This window comes from Piliocolobus tephrosceles, chromosome 14 (assembly GCF_002776525.5).
Source record: "Piliocolobus tephrosceles isolate RC106 chromosome 14, ASM277652v3, whole genome shotgun sequence".
NCBI classification, from domain to species: domain Eukaryota; kingdom Metazoa; phylum Chordata; class Mammalia; order Primates; family Cercopithecidae; genus Piliocolobus; species Piliocolobus tephrosceles.
This window is the reverse complement of record NC_045447.1, coordinates 29,067,907-29,081,224: the sequence shown is the minus strand read 5'-3', so window position 1 is coordinate 29,081,224 and position 13,318 is coordinate 29,067,907. Positions and strand designations below refer to the sequence as shown.

At 44.7% G+C, this 13,318-nt stretch overlaps 1 protein-coding gene across 2 annotated transcripts in view; it reads left to right on the top strand.

Moving 5' to 3' along the window:
• Nucleotides 1-13,318, top strand: part of PALM2AKAP2 (PALM2 and AKAP2 fusion) — a 315,772-nt gene that overhangs the window by 280,439 nt on the left and 22,015 nt on the right. For both annotated transcript variants that reach the window (XM_023202130.2, XM_023202125.3), the window contains 2 exons: nucleotides 7,137-7,251; nucleotides 8,148-8,169. In XM_023202130.2, the coding sequence (XP_023057898.1) occupies nucleotides 7,137-7,251; nucleotides 8,148-8,169 (137 nt within the window). The remainder of the gene's footprint in view (nucleotides 1-7,136; nucleotides 7,252-8,147; nucleotides 8,170-13,318) is intronic.

Here is a 13,318-nt window from a genome sequence, read left to right as displayed (position 1 = left end):
AAAGCCACCCAAGGCCACATGTTCCTGAGTGACAGGAAGGACATGTGATATGCTGGGCCTTGGCCCACGCTGTCTCCTCTGCCTGTCTCATTTTCTCCTCTTTTCCACCTGGTGAATGCCTCCTTCAAGGCCCAGTTAAAGCATCATCTACTTTGTCAAGCTTTTCTCACCACCCATATCAGTTGAAAATTGCAGTCAACTATGATCATAACAGAGGCTTAAGCCCATAACAAGCAATCTGGAGCCAGATATTCCAGAAGTGATGTAGCCTTTCCGTTGTGCCCCCTGGGACCCAGGCAATGTCTCTCTTTCTGCACACTCAGACATACTGTTGCCCCTGTGGACACAGGATTACTGCTCTGCCTATAGCATTATATACCTTGTGGTAGGTAGAATAATGGACCCCCAGAGATGTCCACACGCTAAGCCTCAGAACCTGTGAATATGGTAGGTTCCATGGCAAAGAGGAATTAAAATTACTGATGGAATTAAGGTTTCCAAACAGCTGACCTTAAAATAGGGAGATTGGTATCCTGGATTATCTGGGTGCATTTGTATAACCACAGGATCTTTAAAAGTGGAAGAGGGAGGCAGAAATCAGAAGGAGGGGTGGGGGTGGCTACAGGGAAGGTCAGAAAGATGCAACAGTGCTGGCTTTGAAGATGGAGGAAGGGAGCCACAAGACGCAGAGCATTGGTGACATCAGGGAGCTGAAAAAGGCAAGGAAATGCATTCTCCCCTAGAGCCTGCATAAGGGAACGCAACACTGCCAGCACCTTGATTCTAGCCTGGCAAACCCCGTGTCAGACTGACATACAGAAATGTAAGATAATAAATTGAGACTGTTGTCAGCCACTAAGTTTGTTGTAGTTGTTACAGCAGGAATTGGAAATGAATGCATCTCTTTAGCACCAGGTCCCTGTACCTGGCAGGAAGGAGGGAAAGGCAAATGTTACTTAAGCCAATGTTCCTTTCCTTTTTTTTTCTTTTTTGAGACAAGGTCTCGCTCTGTCACGCAGACTGCAGTACAGTGCTGTGATCGTTGTTCACTGCAGGCTTGAACTCCCAGGCTCAGGGGATCTTCCCACCTTAGCCTCCAGAGTAGCTAGAACTAAGGGTATGTGTCACCATGCCCAGCTAATTTTTTATTATTTGTAGAGATGGGGGTCTCGTCTTGCCATGTTGCTCAGGCTGGTCTCGTTCCGCTGGGCTCAAGCAATCCTCCAGCCTCAGTCTCCCAAAGTGCTAAGATTACAGGCATGAGCCACCGCACCCAGCCCTCCTTTCCCTTTTACGGAGTTGTCTGGAAGTCCCTTCTGATCATTTTTACTTACATCTCATTGACCAGTGCTGTCCTGTGACCAGCTTTATCTTCAGTGGAAATTAGGATACATAATTTTTTCAGGTGGGCACATTGCCATCCCCAACCACATAAGGATTCTGTTAGTTTGGAAGAGTGGGAGAATTGATATTGAGAAGACCACTCAGCGTCCCCACCACACACTCACAGGCAGAACCAACTATTCTACAGCATGTTGTTCTTTCCTCTATTACTGCTATTTTTGGTTTGTATTGTAATTTATGTGTTCACATGACTGTTTGCATTACTTGACCAAAAAGTCTCATGAGCAGACACTGTGTCTGATTTATTTCTCCATCCCCAGTGCTCAGCACAGTGCCTGATACAGAAAAGGTGTTTGCATGAAGTTGGATGGATGAATGTCTAAATAAACTTTGAAATAAGAACATGATCGATGCACTTCCCAGAGCAAGAGGTCCTTTATATTTTCTTGTGAGGATGATCTATTGGGGTTAGATAGATTTTATAAGACCATTTGGCCATGACTGCAACCTCATCTCCAGTAAATTAAACCTACACAGCTGCAGTGTGTCACCTTTCCTTACGGCTTATTACGGTTTGCTTTTTGCTCAGAAGGAACTGAGCAAGCAGGTTAGAGACTGTTATGTGCACCTGCCACAGCCTACGGATCCTCGATTAACCTTGCGTATAAATTACACTTCCTGCCCAGTCTTTATTTTTAGCACAGCAATATCTATTTGGCTCTTCCAGAGAAGACTGCATTAGATTTCAGTCATGAAACTACAAAACAGTGGCATCTGCAGCCTGGTTGGGATGACTGTTGTTAACCCCACGACACTCTGTTCCTTGGGAAGCTCCTTTGCCCCAGGACTCAGGTTTTCCTGAGAAAGACAGCAGCCTGGACTGACCACACCCTCAGAGCCTGGCCCAAGACCACATGTGAACTTATAGAAAAATCTGCATTGGATCTGACATAAGCTCTCCATTTCCTTCATTCATTCCATTTGGGTTGAAACTCAGTTGTTATCACAAAGGTTTCATTTCGTTTCTTTCTTTCTTTTTTCTTTCTCTCCCTCTCTCTTTGTTCCTTCTCAGTTACACAGTATCGTGACCCAAATCTTTAGCACCTGAACTAGATAGCTGAGAGCCTTGAAACCCATAGGGCCAGGGCACGTTGTGGAGACAGGCCAGCCAGTGGGCATCAGGTGGCAGAGAATTCTTCACCACTTGGGGTTGATTCACTGGAAGAAGTGAGTTACTGAGAGACAGCCATCTTTGGCTTTCGTCAGCCATTTTTAACACGATCTGGTTTGTTTTAGAATCCCCTGTAGTGCGTAGCTCAGAGTCCAACCACACAAGCTCCATAAATGTTGGTTTTGAATTTAAATAGATGTTGGGGTGCTCCCACTTCCCCTTCACTAGACATGTGGGAAGATGAGGCCCTGGCCCCTCTTTCATGCCACAGCCTGGGAGATGCTGCCTTCTCAGCAGAAAGCCTCAGGAGGTATTTTGAAAAGGGAATTTATTGTTTTTGTTCTGGTCAGATAAGTAATAAATGAATTTTTTAAATTGGGAAAATATTGAAAATTGTTTTTTTTTTTAAATGAAATCACCTTTAATTCCATTACTCAGAGACAACTATCACTGAAATTTTTCTGTTTTTTCAGTCTAAATCCTTATGAAGAAGTGCCCTGTTTCCCTCCAGATTTCTCAGAGGATTGAGGATTAGGGAAGGGAGGAGAGGGTGCCTTATGTTCTTTCTAATCATTTAGCTTTAGGCATTGTTGGGATATATAAAAATACATATAACACACATATAGATATATGTGTATATATATTATATAATTGGGGTATACATTATTGGGATATATATTAGTAGGATATAAATATATATATTACATAATGTACACACACTTACATTTGACCTGTACCAGTTCATTATTACCACAATAATGCTAGATAACACACCCTCAAATTCAGTGGCTTAAACCCAAAGTTATTTATTCTTGCCCACACTTCTGTGAGTAGGCTGGGCATTTGCTGATTTGACTGGGCTTAGCTGAGTGTCTCTTATTTCAGGTGCATCTGAACTATATAGCTGAGAGCCCTGAAACCCACTGTGCCTGTCTATGGGTTGTCCTCAGGTCTATGCCGTGTGTGTTCTTTCTGCAGTGCATGCTGACGGGGCAGCAGCTGCCCAGATAAGTTATTGTCTTGGCAATGGAAGGGGTGCAAGAGGACAAGCTCAACTGGGCAAGCACTTTTCAAGCCTCTGCTTCTGTCTTATCTGCTCACATCCTATTGGCTAAAGCAGGTCACATGGCTGTGGCCAGTGTCAAGGGACTGGGAAGTGTATCCCATCCACCATGAGCCTAGAGCAAATCACATGGTCAAGATTGACATCAGTGGGTTAGGGAAGCATGTACTTTTCCCATGGAAGTAAGGGAGGAAGGAAGGGAATATTTTTTAGAATAATGCAATCTTTTTTTTGTTTTTTGAGATGGAGTCTCACTCTGTTGCCCAGGCTGAAGTGCAATGGCACAATCTGGGCTCACTGCAGCCTCTGTCTCCTGGGTTCAAGCGATTCTCCTGCGTCAGCCTCCAGAGTAGTTGGGATTACCGGTGTGCACCACCATGCCCAACTAATTTTTGTATTTTTAGTAGAGACGGGCTTTCACCATGTTGGTGAGGCTGATCCCAAACTCCTAACCTCAGGTATCCACCCGTCTCGACCTTCCAAAGTGCTGGAATTACAGGCATGAGTCATTGCAACTGGCCCAAGAATAATATAATCTACTGCACACCCTAAATATCTGCTAAAGTACTCTGTTCTTTGAGATTTAAATCGAATTTACTCAGGCCAGGCACAGTGGCTCACACCTGTAATCACACATAAAATAAAATAAAATATAAAATATAAAATCTGCTCAGAGCCCACCTGGTTGGTAGTAGCATCCAGTCTACACAGGGAACCTCTAGTCCAGAGCTCCTCTACTCATTGAATTAATTCAGTTTATGGGTAATTTGACTGTCTCATGTGTTGTTCCTATTTCACACTCATATCGCTTTACTTACCCCCCCAAAATAATTTACATGGATGTGTGTAGAAGATTTTCTGAACATCTGGAACAGCAAAGAAGTTTTATATCTCTATGTTCGTACCTCTAGATTGGTCAGCCCCCCTCCGTAAATTCTCTTTGCATCTCGCCCACACACAGCCTCTCAAGTCAAAGCTTGCTGAAAAATTCACTCTCGTCTCCAAAATTCTGAAAGTCTGATCTTGGCTGGGCCATACCATTTTGCAACTTAGCTCAGCTTTTTAAATTCATTCATTGTAGGTGTATGGAGCATTTGTGCCCTCCGTCTGAGGAATTTATAATCTAGTAGGGGAAATTAGTAGTTTACATTACTATTTGGAGGCAGAAAATTCTTTGTTGTAGGGTGCCATCTGATGCGCTGTGGGATGTTTACCAGCATCCCTGACCTCTACCCGGTAACACCAGTCCCATCCCCTTGAGCTTTGGACAACCAAAATATCTCTAGACATTGCCAAATATCCCCTGAGGGACAAGATTACCTCAGTTGAGAGTCACTGCTCTAATGTATAGTAGACTTGATAAGACTTCTAATAAAACAAAATAATGTGCTAAGAAATGTTCAGAGTGGAGTGATGTTATTTCCTGGCAATGAAATCTGTGAACGCCTCATGACAGGTGGCGTCTGAGCTGAGACGTCAAGAATGGTTAGGAGTTTGAGCTGAGTTTCCTAGAGGAGGAAAAGACACGGGGTACATGTGGGCAAATAAGAGTGGCTCTGTTTGACTAATGCATAAAGTGAAATAGGCACATTGGTAGAGTGGAGTTGATAGGTACTGGGAGGCTAGATACCATGGGGTCTTATAAGCTGTAGGACTTCTACTTTTACCCTGAGTGAAATGACAACTATATCAGAGCTGTGTTCATTGGGAGGGGGTTCATTTGGATATAGGGCTTGCCTTCATAATCCAAAGTAATTGCTGCAAAGACTTATCCCTCAGAGGTCATTTTTCTGACACCCAGGAAGGAAACAGAAAGGGCCTCTGAGGGGCACAGTATGTCACTAAATAAATTCATGCCTGGATCTTGGTGTTCCTTACCTTTCAGAAAACCGCACTCTGAACTCCTTATTTTACGTCTAAGTCTAATGGCCAGTTCCCAAGAGCAGATTAAAAGATGGAAAAAGAGGGCCAGGCATGGTGGCTTACACCTGTAGTCAGTCTCAGTACTTTGGGAGCCTGAGGCAGGAGGATTGCTTGAGCCCAGGAGTTTGAGACCCACCTGGGCAACATAGTGAGACCTCACCTCTACAAAAAAAATTTTTAAATTAGCTGGGCATGGTGGTGTGTGCCTTTAGTCCCAGCTTCTTGGAAAGCTGAGGTGGGAGGATTGCTTGAGCCCAGGAGGTAGAGGCTGCAGTGAGCTATGATCATTCGATCATTCCACTACACTCCAGCCTGGGTAACAGAGTGACCCTATCTCAAAAAAAAAAAAAAAAAAAAAAAAAAAAATGGAAAAGGAGGAAGGCAAGGGAGGGGACTCATAGGCAGACACAGACTCAGCAGCAAAGCTTCTAGCATGACACGGTGGAAAGAGAACAAAAGAAAATGTGAATGAATTAGTGATTGAATGAATGAACCAATGAATAAATTCAGATCAAATAATTCAAGAGGCACAGCAGTCTAGAGTTTTAGCAAGAGAACATTTATCCCTTCATTATTTTTGAAGACATTGCTGCATATCAGTGCCATCCTATGCCAATGTATGCGATGTTTAACAAGGTGGGGGATGTGGGGAACACGTCAGAACCCATGTGGTGAGAGTTGCTCAATGGTTAGGAGCAGGTCTAGAGTCAGAGCACCTGGCTTGAATCCTTGCTTCAGGGCTCTGCGGCAGTAAAGCCTGCTTTACTAGGTTACTTCACCTTGCCAAGCCCTACTGATCTCATCAGTAAAATGGGGATTCCCTACTCACAGGGTCATTGGGAAGTTTGAATAAAATAATCCACATGAATTCTTAGCTAAGTTCCTGACACAGAATAAGCGCTCAGTAAACACTGGTGGTAATTATTATCATTTCACTGAAAGAATATGGCTGTTGAGACTTTCCCCAAATCATAGCTGCAGCTGCTGTTCTGGAATATTTCCAGAGTCTCCTGGCAGTGCTGAAATTTCCCTTTTATAAAATACATAGGATGGCTGTGAAAATTGAGGAAAGTTCCAGAAGGCAGGGGCAATTGCATCTGTCTTCTTCATTTCCCCTCTTTTTGGCAGTAGAATCCAGGCCACAGACAGAGAGGACAGCAGGCTCCCAAGGGTACTGGCCACCAGCTATTTCTTGGCAACACACTTCCTTTGAGCAAGAATGGCCCTTTACCTTTTGGCCAACCTGAGAGAGCAGTTATTCTGAGCTGGCCAAGAGAATATGAAGCTATTTTCCTTTTGATGTTATGTCCTATGCTATGTAAATATAATATCCCTCCAAATAAGAAAGGTGCGCATGCATAGGGTTGGCAGGGAGACATCGAAGCATGTTGCACAGTGGTGACTGTGAACCAGGGGAGGCAGTGCTGTGTTGCTTTCCCTTGACCAATATCTACCCAGTGGCAGAGCTGGAAACACAGGATGCTCTGTAATGGAAAACCTTGGCCTGGCTCCTCAGCATAATGTAAAACGAAGGCTGCCAGGAAGGTACAAATTGCCCAACAGGAAGAAACTGCTCTCTTGCCTGTGGATGGCAGGACAATAAAGTAACTTGTCCTTTGTTTGTGTGTTTTCCAGGCTGGAGCAAGAAATACAAACACTAGAAAGTGAAGAGTCCCAGATATCTGCCAAAGAGCAAATCATCCTAGAGAAACTGAAGGAGACAGAAAAATCCTTCAAGGACTTTCAGAAGGTGAAAAAAACAAACACGATTTCTCGAGGTTATGTCCATGGGGAAGTAAGGTCTAGCAAAATGGTGCCAACTGGGAAACAGGCCAGTTGGCATTGATGAGAAATCTGAGCCATGAACTCTATGAAATGAGAGGCAGATGTGTGAGGACCAGGGGCCATCCTGAAGCTGAGCATGGCATATCTTTGGGTGTGGGACCATCTGGCCTGCTGCAAGGCATAGGGAAGAGTCATTAGATTACCCCATCTACCTGCTGTCCAGATCCCTGATATAGCTTGTGCCTGAAAAGCCTTCTCTTATTGGACTCTAGAATTCTAAAACCAATTCTGATGAAGCAGAATAAACATGCTCTTTGTGGCTATAATTATAGTTTGCTTTTTGAGTATTTCGTTATAAAAAGGCCAGAAGCAACACCCTATGAAGTGGACATGAATTCCAAATACAAAGAGTGTAAATCCATGAAATTTTACTGTATATAAAAACAGATGGTGCTGTATATCAAAGAGTAGAGTTTGTAAAACCAGTAGCTCTGAACAAACATCTCAGGACCTCCCTCCATTTTATAACTGTTTCTGCAGTACCTGAGTGACAGAAAAGCAATCTAATGAAATCAATTTAGGATGTGATTTTCTGATATCATTCTCCAACATGACCAAGGATATTTGCTAGATCATTGAAATAAATCTCTATTGGGAGAAATTTAGCATAAGTTGGGAATGGTAATTTTGGAACTCTACACAAATTGTCCAGAAGAAAAGAGATCATCGCATTTTCCCAGCACAGTCAAATTCTGGGTCTGGGCATGGGAGAAAGATGGGTTAAGTCTTTAAAGATGGGAAAAGATGGGCCTGTACCCCCACATGTAGAGTAACGCTCTGCCTTGTTTTTTGTTCCTACAGGGTTTCTCTAGTACGGATGGAGGTAAGTGCTCTCTACCCCGATTGTAGATGAATGTTTTTATCCTGTTCAGCTTAGGGGGTTTCATTAACAGGGGCTTAAGGAAGAGGTACTGTGTTGATTTGTAAAGGCATCAGAAGAAGTAGCAGCACTGGTTGCAGGCCACTGAGGAGGCCCACATTCCAAGCCTTCCCTGCCTCTCTTCTTCAGGAACTGTCTCTTGGCTCACTGTTTATCCTCTTACAAAATTGGCCTGGCTCTTCTCCTTCCCATTAGGTCCCAACGCTCACTGCTTAGGCCTTTCTTGAAAGGTACCCAGCAAAGAAGAGTACTAACATCAGGACCAGGTCCCTCGTAGGGATGAGCCCATTTGTCCTAGTGGTTAGGTCCTCAGGTTGAAACACACGTGAGAAGTTTAGGAAATTTTGGAGAAACATTTGGTATTTGGGAAACCTTTCTACAGTCTCTGGATTTTCTTTGCTTTCTCTCTCTCTCTCTCTGATCAGACAACTGTAGTTTCTTCCATAGAAACAGGGCTGGGCAAAACTTCCCTCCCTCTGTGGGATCGTTGGTTCAGAGCATAGGAAGGTAGGAGCAGGGTCCTGGCTTCCTGGTGGCAAGAGCAGGTCTTTTGCCTTCTCTCCTTTCCCTACCTTTCCTCTGTCCTCTCCTCTCCTTACCTGGACCATGGGGATGAACTTGAGATTGTGTATTTCTCACCCTTCACCTTGCTCCCTATCCTCAACTGCAAACCCATGATTCCTGCTTTCATTTGGCCCTCAGCTAGATCTGCTTTACAATGCAGGGACTTGTTGGAAAGACCAGATATTATGTGCTCACCTGGCTGTGAGAAAGTCACACTCTAGGGCTGGGTGTGGTAGCTCAGGTCTGTAATCCCAGCACTTTGGGAGGCTGATGTGGGAGGATCCCTTGAGCCCAGAAGTTCAAGGCTGCAGTGAGCTATGGTCACACCAGTGCACTCCAGCCTGGGTGATAGCAATGTCTTGTATTAAAAACAAACAAGAAAGATCAGCCTCTAGACTAGGAAGATGATCAGGAGCCAGGATAAGAATTGGCGTCAGTGTTTTCCCAGTGTCATTTGGAAATATTTGGGGAAAAGTTAAAAAATGTGTTTTTCAGGCTGGGCGCAGTGACTCATGCCTGTAATCCTAGCACTTTGGGAGGCCGAGGCGGGCGGATCACGAGGTCAGGAGATCGAGACCATCCTGGCTGACACGGTGAAACCCCTTCCCTACTAAAAATACAAAAAATTAGCTGGGCGTGGTGGCGGGCGCCTGTAGTCCCAGCTACTTGGGAGGCTGAGGCAGGAGAATGGCGTGAACCCAGGAGGCAGAGCTTGCAGTGAGTGGAGATCGTGCCACTACACTCCAGCCTGGGCAACAGAGTGAGATTCCATCTCCAAAAAAAAAAAAAAAAGTTTTTCTGGATTAGTCAGAAGTATTTGCATGAAGGATAGTTCTGACTTTGGCAAAAAAAAAAAAAAAAAAAAAAAAAACAAAACTGTGATTTTTAATTTTTTTTCCCCTAGCAGGAGACCTGAATTTTGTCTCCCCAGGTGATCTTTAGGAAGGTACTAAATTAAACTTCATGCACTGAGTGCAAGTAGGCAGGGCCAAGTCATGTCCAAGCCAGCAAGGACTCCAGGAAAAGCGAACCTACCATAGTTCTAGGAAGTCTCTATGGTGTGACCAAGTCAGGGCACTTGTTCTGGGCTTTCGGGGCAGGGCACAGATTGAGGAAGTGACCATGGGGAATTGTGGGTACAGCGTGGGGAGGATGGCAGGCTTCCCTGAGTCTAGGAAGACCTGAGACATGCCACACAATTAGCAATAACACAGTGCATGTCAGGCTGGGATGCGGTGTGGGACACTAACCCATGAACACCTACCCAAAGAATGCACGTTGGCCTTTTACACTTTCACTTCTTTTTTCCCTTCCCTTCTCAAATCAGGAATTTCCCTAGATGTCTCTCTGATAACTAGGAAAGGGAAAGAGCCTGTATGTCATGTTCCTGAGAAGTCTGTGTAGGGCGTGGAGACCTGTCATACTCTATGACTTGTTAAGAAGCAAAAATGCAGCCGCATCATAAACTCTCACCACCTCTCTCATTTTTATCTCAAACTTCTTTCATTTTCTTCTGCATTGCTTCCCATTATTTTCACTCATCCACCTAAGCCGTTCATAGAAGTGGTAAGAAGCCTAGTCATAACTGAAAAGAGCCTGCAGAGAAAGTTACCCGCAGATTCCATCCTCCAGGATGGGTAAGCTCAGGCTTAAGAGGATGCAAAAGTCTTAGGGATCTCATTTCTTAGGAAATGGCCCAGGGAAGAGTTTCCATGGTTTTACCTGTCACCCTGGATTATAATTCCTGCCATCTGTGGTTATCACCAAGCCTAGGTGACCTCTTTATCATACCACATCTATTAGCAAAGAAAGAAGTTTGAAGGTGGGAACACATATATCCCAGACTGTGATTGATGTATATAGAGCCACACTGTGGTGAAGCACATTCCAGTTGAGGAACTTTGGGATGTCTCTTTATCTTCTCATTCTTCAATTCCAAGGCCCCAAGTTGCCAAGACCCTCTTAGAATCAACCAAGTTGCTACAAAAAAAAAACAAGATATTATTATAGAACAATGATGACTTAAGAAACACTGTTAATTTCTGATGCATGCAGATTACAGAATCCAGATCCAGTTAGGATTATATAACTATACAGACACTGCAGATAAGCAGCAAAAGCATCCCAATTTACGAGGTGCTGTGAGATACTTGCTGGTGTTTGTGTGTGTAATGACCCCATCTCAGGTACCCTAAGTGTGTCCCTCTATGCATGACAGAGGAAATAGAGATACCGTACTGCTGGATCACCAGTGGCTTTTGATTACATGATAGCCTGGGCAATCAAGAGCAATTTATTCTTTTTTTTTTTTTTTTTTTTTGAGACAGAGTCTCGCTCTGTCGCCCAGGCTAGAGTGCAGTGGCCGGATCTCGGCTCACTGCAAGCTCCGCCTCCCGGGTTTACGCCATTCTCCTGCCTCAGCCTCCCGAGTAGCTGGGACTACAGGCACCTGCCACCTCGCCTGGCTAGTTTTTTGTATTTTTTAGTAGAGATGGGGTTTCACCAGGTTAGCCAGGATGGTCTCGATATCCTGACCTCGTGATCCACCCGTCTTGGCCTCCCAAAGTGATGGGATTACAGGTTTGAGCCACCGCGCCTGGCAAGAGCGATTTATTCTACTCGTGAGTAGAATCTCCTGGTCATATACATTCTGACACTCCCTCTCTTCCCCTGCTAATACACATTGTTGTTATATAGCAGAACCCTCATCTATTGGGTGGGTTGTTTTCACTGTCTTAGGCATAATGTCTTGTACAACTATAAATTGAATATAGTATATCTTTGGTGCTAATTCTTCTCTTTACCCACTGAGGTGATGCAAAACTCTTGGCCAGAACAGGCAAAGGAAAATATCTGTCCTGGGCCTATCTCAGTCCTTGGTGTATGATATTGATCTTCTTAGTTTCCGATCCCATACCAGTCTGTGGTAGCTTAGAGCCTTTCCCACATCAAAACCTTCATACCGGTTATTTGCAAACCTCAATCTTCAGTTGCCTATAAATTATGTGATTGTTTGTTTGTTTTGAGATGGAGTTTCACTCCTGTCACCCAGGCTGGAGTGCAGTGGCGCAATCTCAGCTCACTGCAAGTTCCGCCTCCCAGGTTCAAGCCATTCTGCTGCCTCAGCCCTGCAAGTAGCTGGGATTATAGGCGTGAGCCACAGTGTCCAGCCTAAGTTATGTTTTAAGAAGAGTTTTCATCAATCTTGTTTCTCTGGCTTTAGCTGTTTCGATTCATAGCTACTGTAAATATTTCAGCAGGATTAGAGCTAAGAAGCAGCACTCATCTTTAATTTCTACTCTATAGTGACTGCTTCCCACCTTCTTTGGCAGCGGAGAGAATAGTGGTCGACTATTCTGACTGTGGCAGGAAGAGGGCAGCTTATTGATTGAGGCCACCTGAAGAAGTTTTTCCCATTGAAGTTTTGGTAGGCCTGTTTGTTACTCTTTGTGCTGGTCTATCAGACACTTCTGTCTATATAACCTTAGGGTTTAGTACTTAATGATATGTTGAGGGGGCTGCTCTGTCCTCTTTCTGATGCCCCATTCTCCACTCCCTTGTCTCTCTCTCTCTTTTTTTTTTGAGTCAGTATCTTACTCTGTCACCCAGGCTGGAGTGCAGTGGCGTGATCTCAGCTCACTGCAACCTCCACCTCCAGGGTTCAAGTGATTCTGTCTCAGCCTCCCAAGTGGCTGGGACCATAGGCACGCACCACCAGGCCCAACTAATTTTTGCATTTCAGCAAAGGCAGGGTTTCGCCATGTTGGCTGTGCTGGTCTCAAACTCCTGACCTCAAGTGGTCTGCCTGCCTCGGCCTCCCAAAGTGCTGGGATTACAGGTGTGAGCTACTGTGCCCAGCCCATTCCCTTATCTCTTAACAGAAGCCATGTAGCCCAACTCTCCAAGTGCTGTAGCCTTCAAGATTGTAGCCAGTAAACATCTGGCAAAAGTAACTCCATCATCCACTCCCATCTGGCAGGGAGCTGTCTCCTGGAGGAGGCTGAGACATAAGTCCTGGGAATCACATGTTCTTTCAGATGGAAAATTCCTTGTCTGTAAGTAGTTTTTTTTTTTTTCCCTGCTAAAACATTGAGTATGCAGACACACACGTGACCAGTCCATGAGATCTCACTTGGGCTCCAGCCTCCATCTTATTTGAATGCAGAAAGTCAAATTCACCAAGATCCCATTCCACAGACTGCTGGAAATTATCAGTGAATCTTGGAAGTTCTACAGATCTGCTCTGGTCATCCCTTCTTTCCTAAACTCTCCCTGTAGTCCTAGATTACTGCTTTGGTCTTCCCATGGACAATTGTCACCCACCTGCCCCTACCCCCTCAGGACCACTGACCTCAAGCTGCTGCTCTTTCTAGGTCTGCCTTGTGCTGGTTTGGGGCACAGACCCTTCCCACAGCCTCCCACAGTGGGAGTTAAAGGAAAGAGAAGACTGTGACCTAAGTTTAAGAATCATGGAGGTGGCTCACACCTGTAATCCCAGGACTTTAGGAGGCTGAGGCAGGCAGATCAC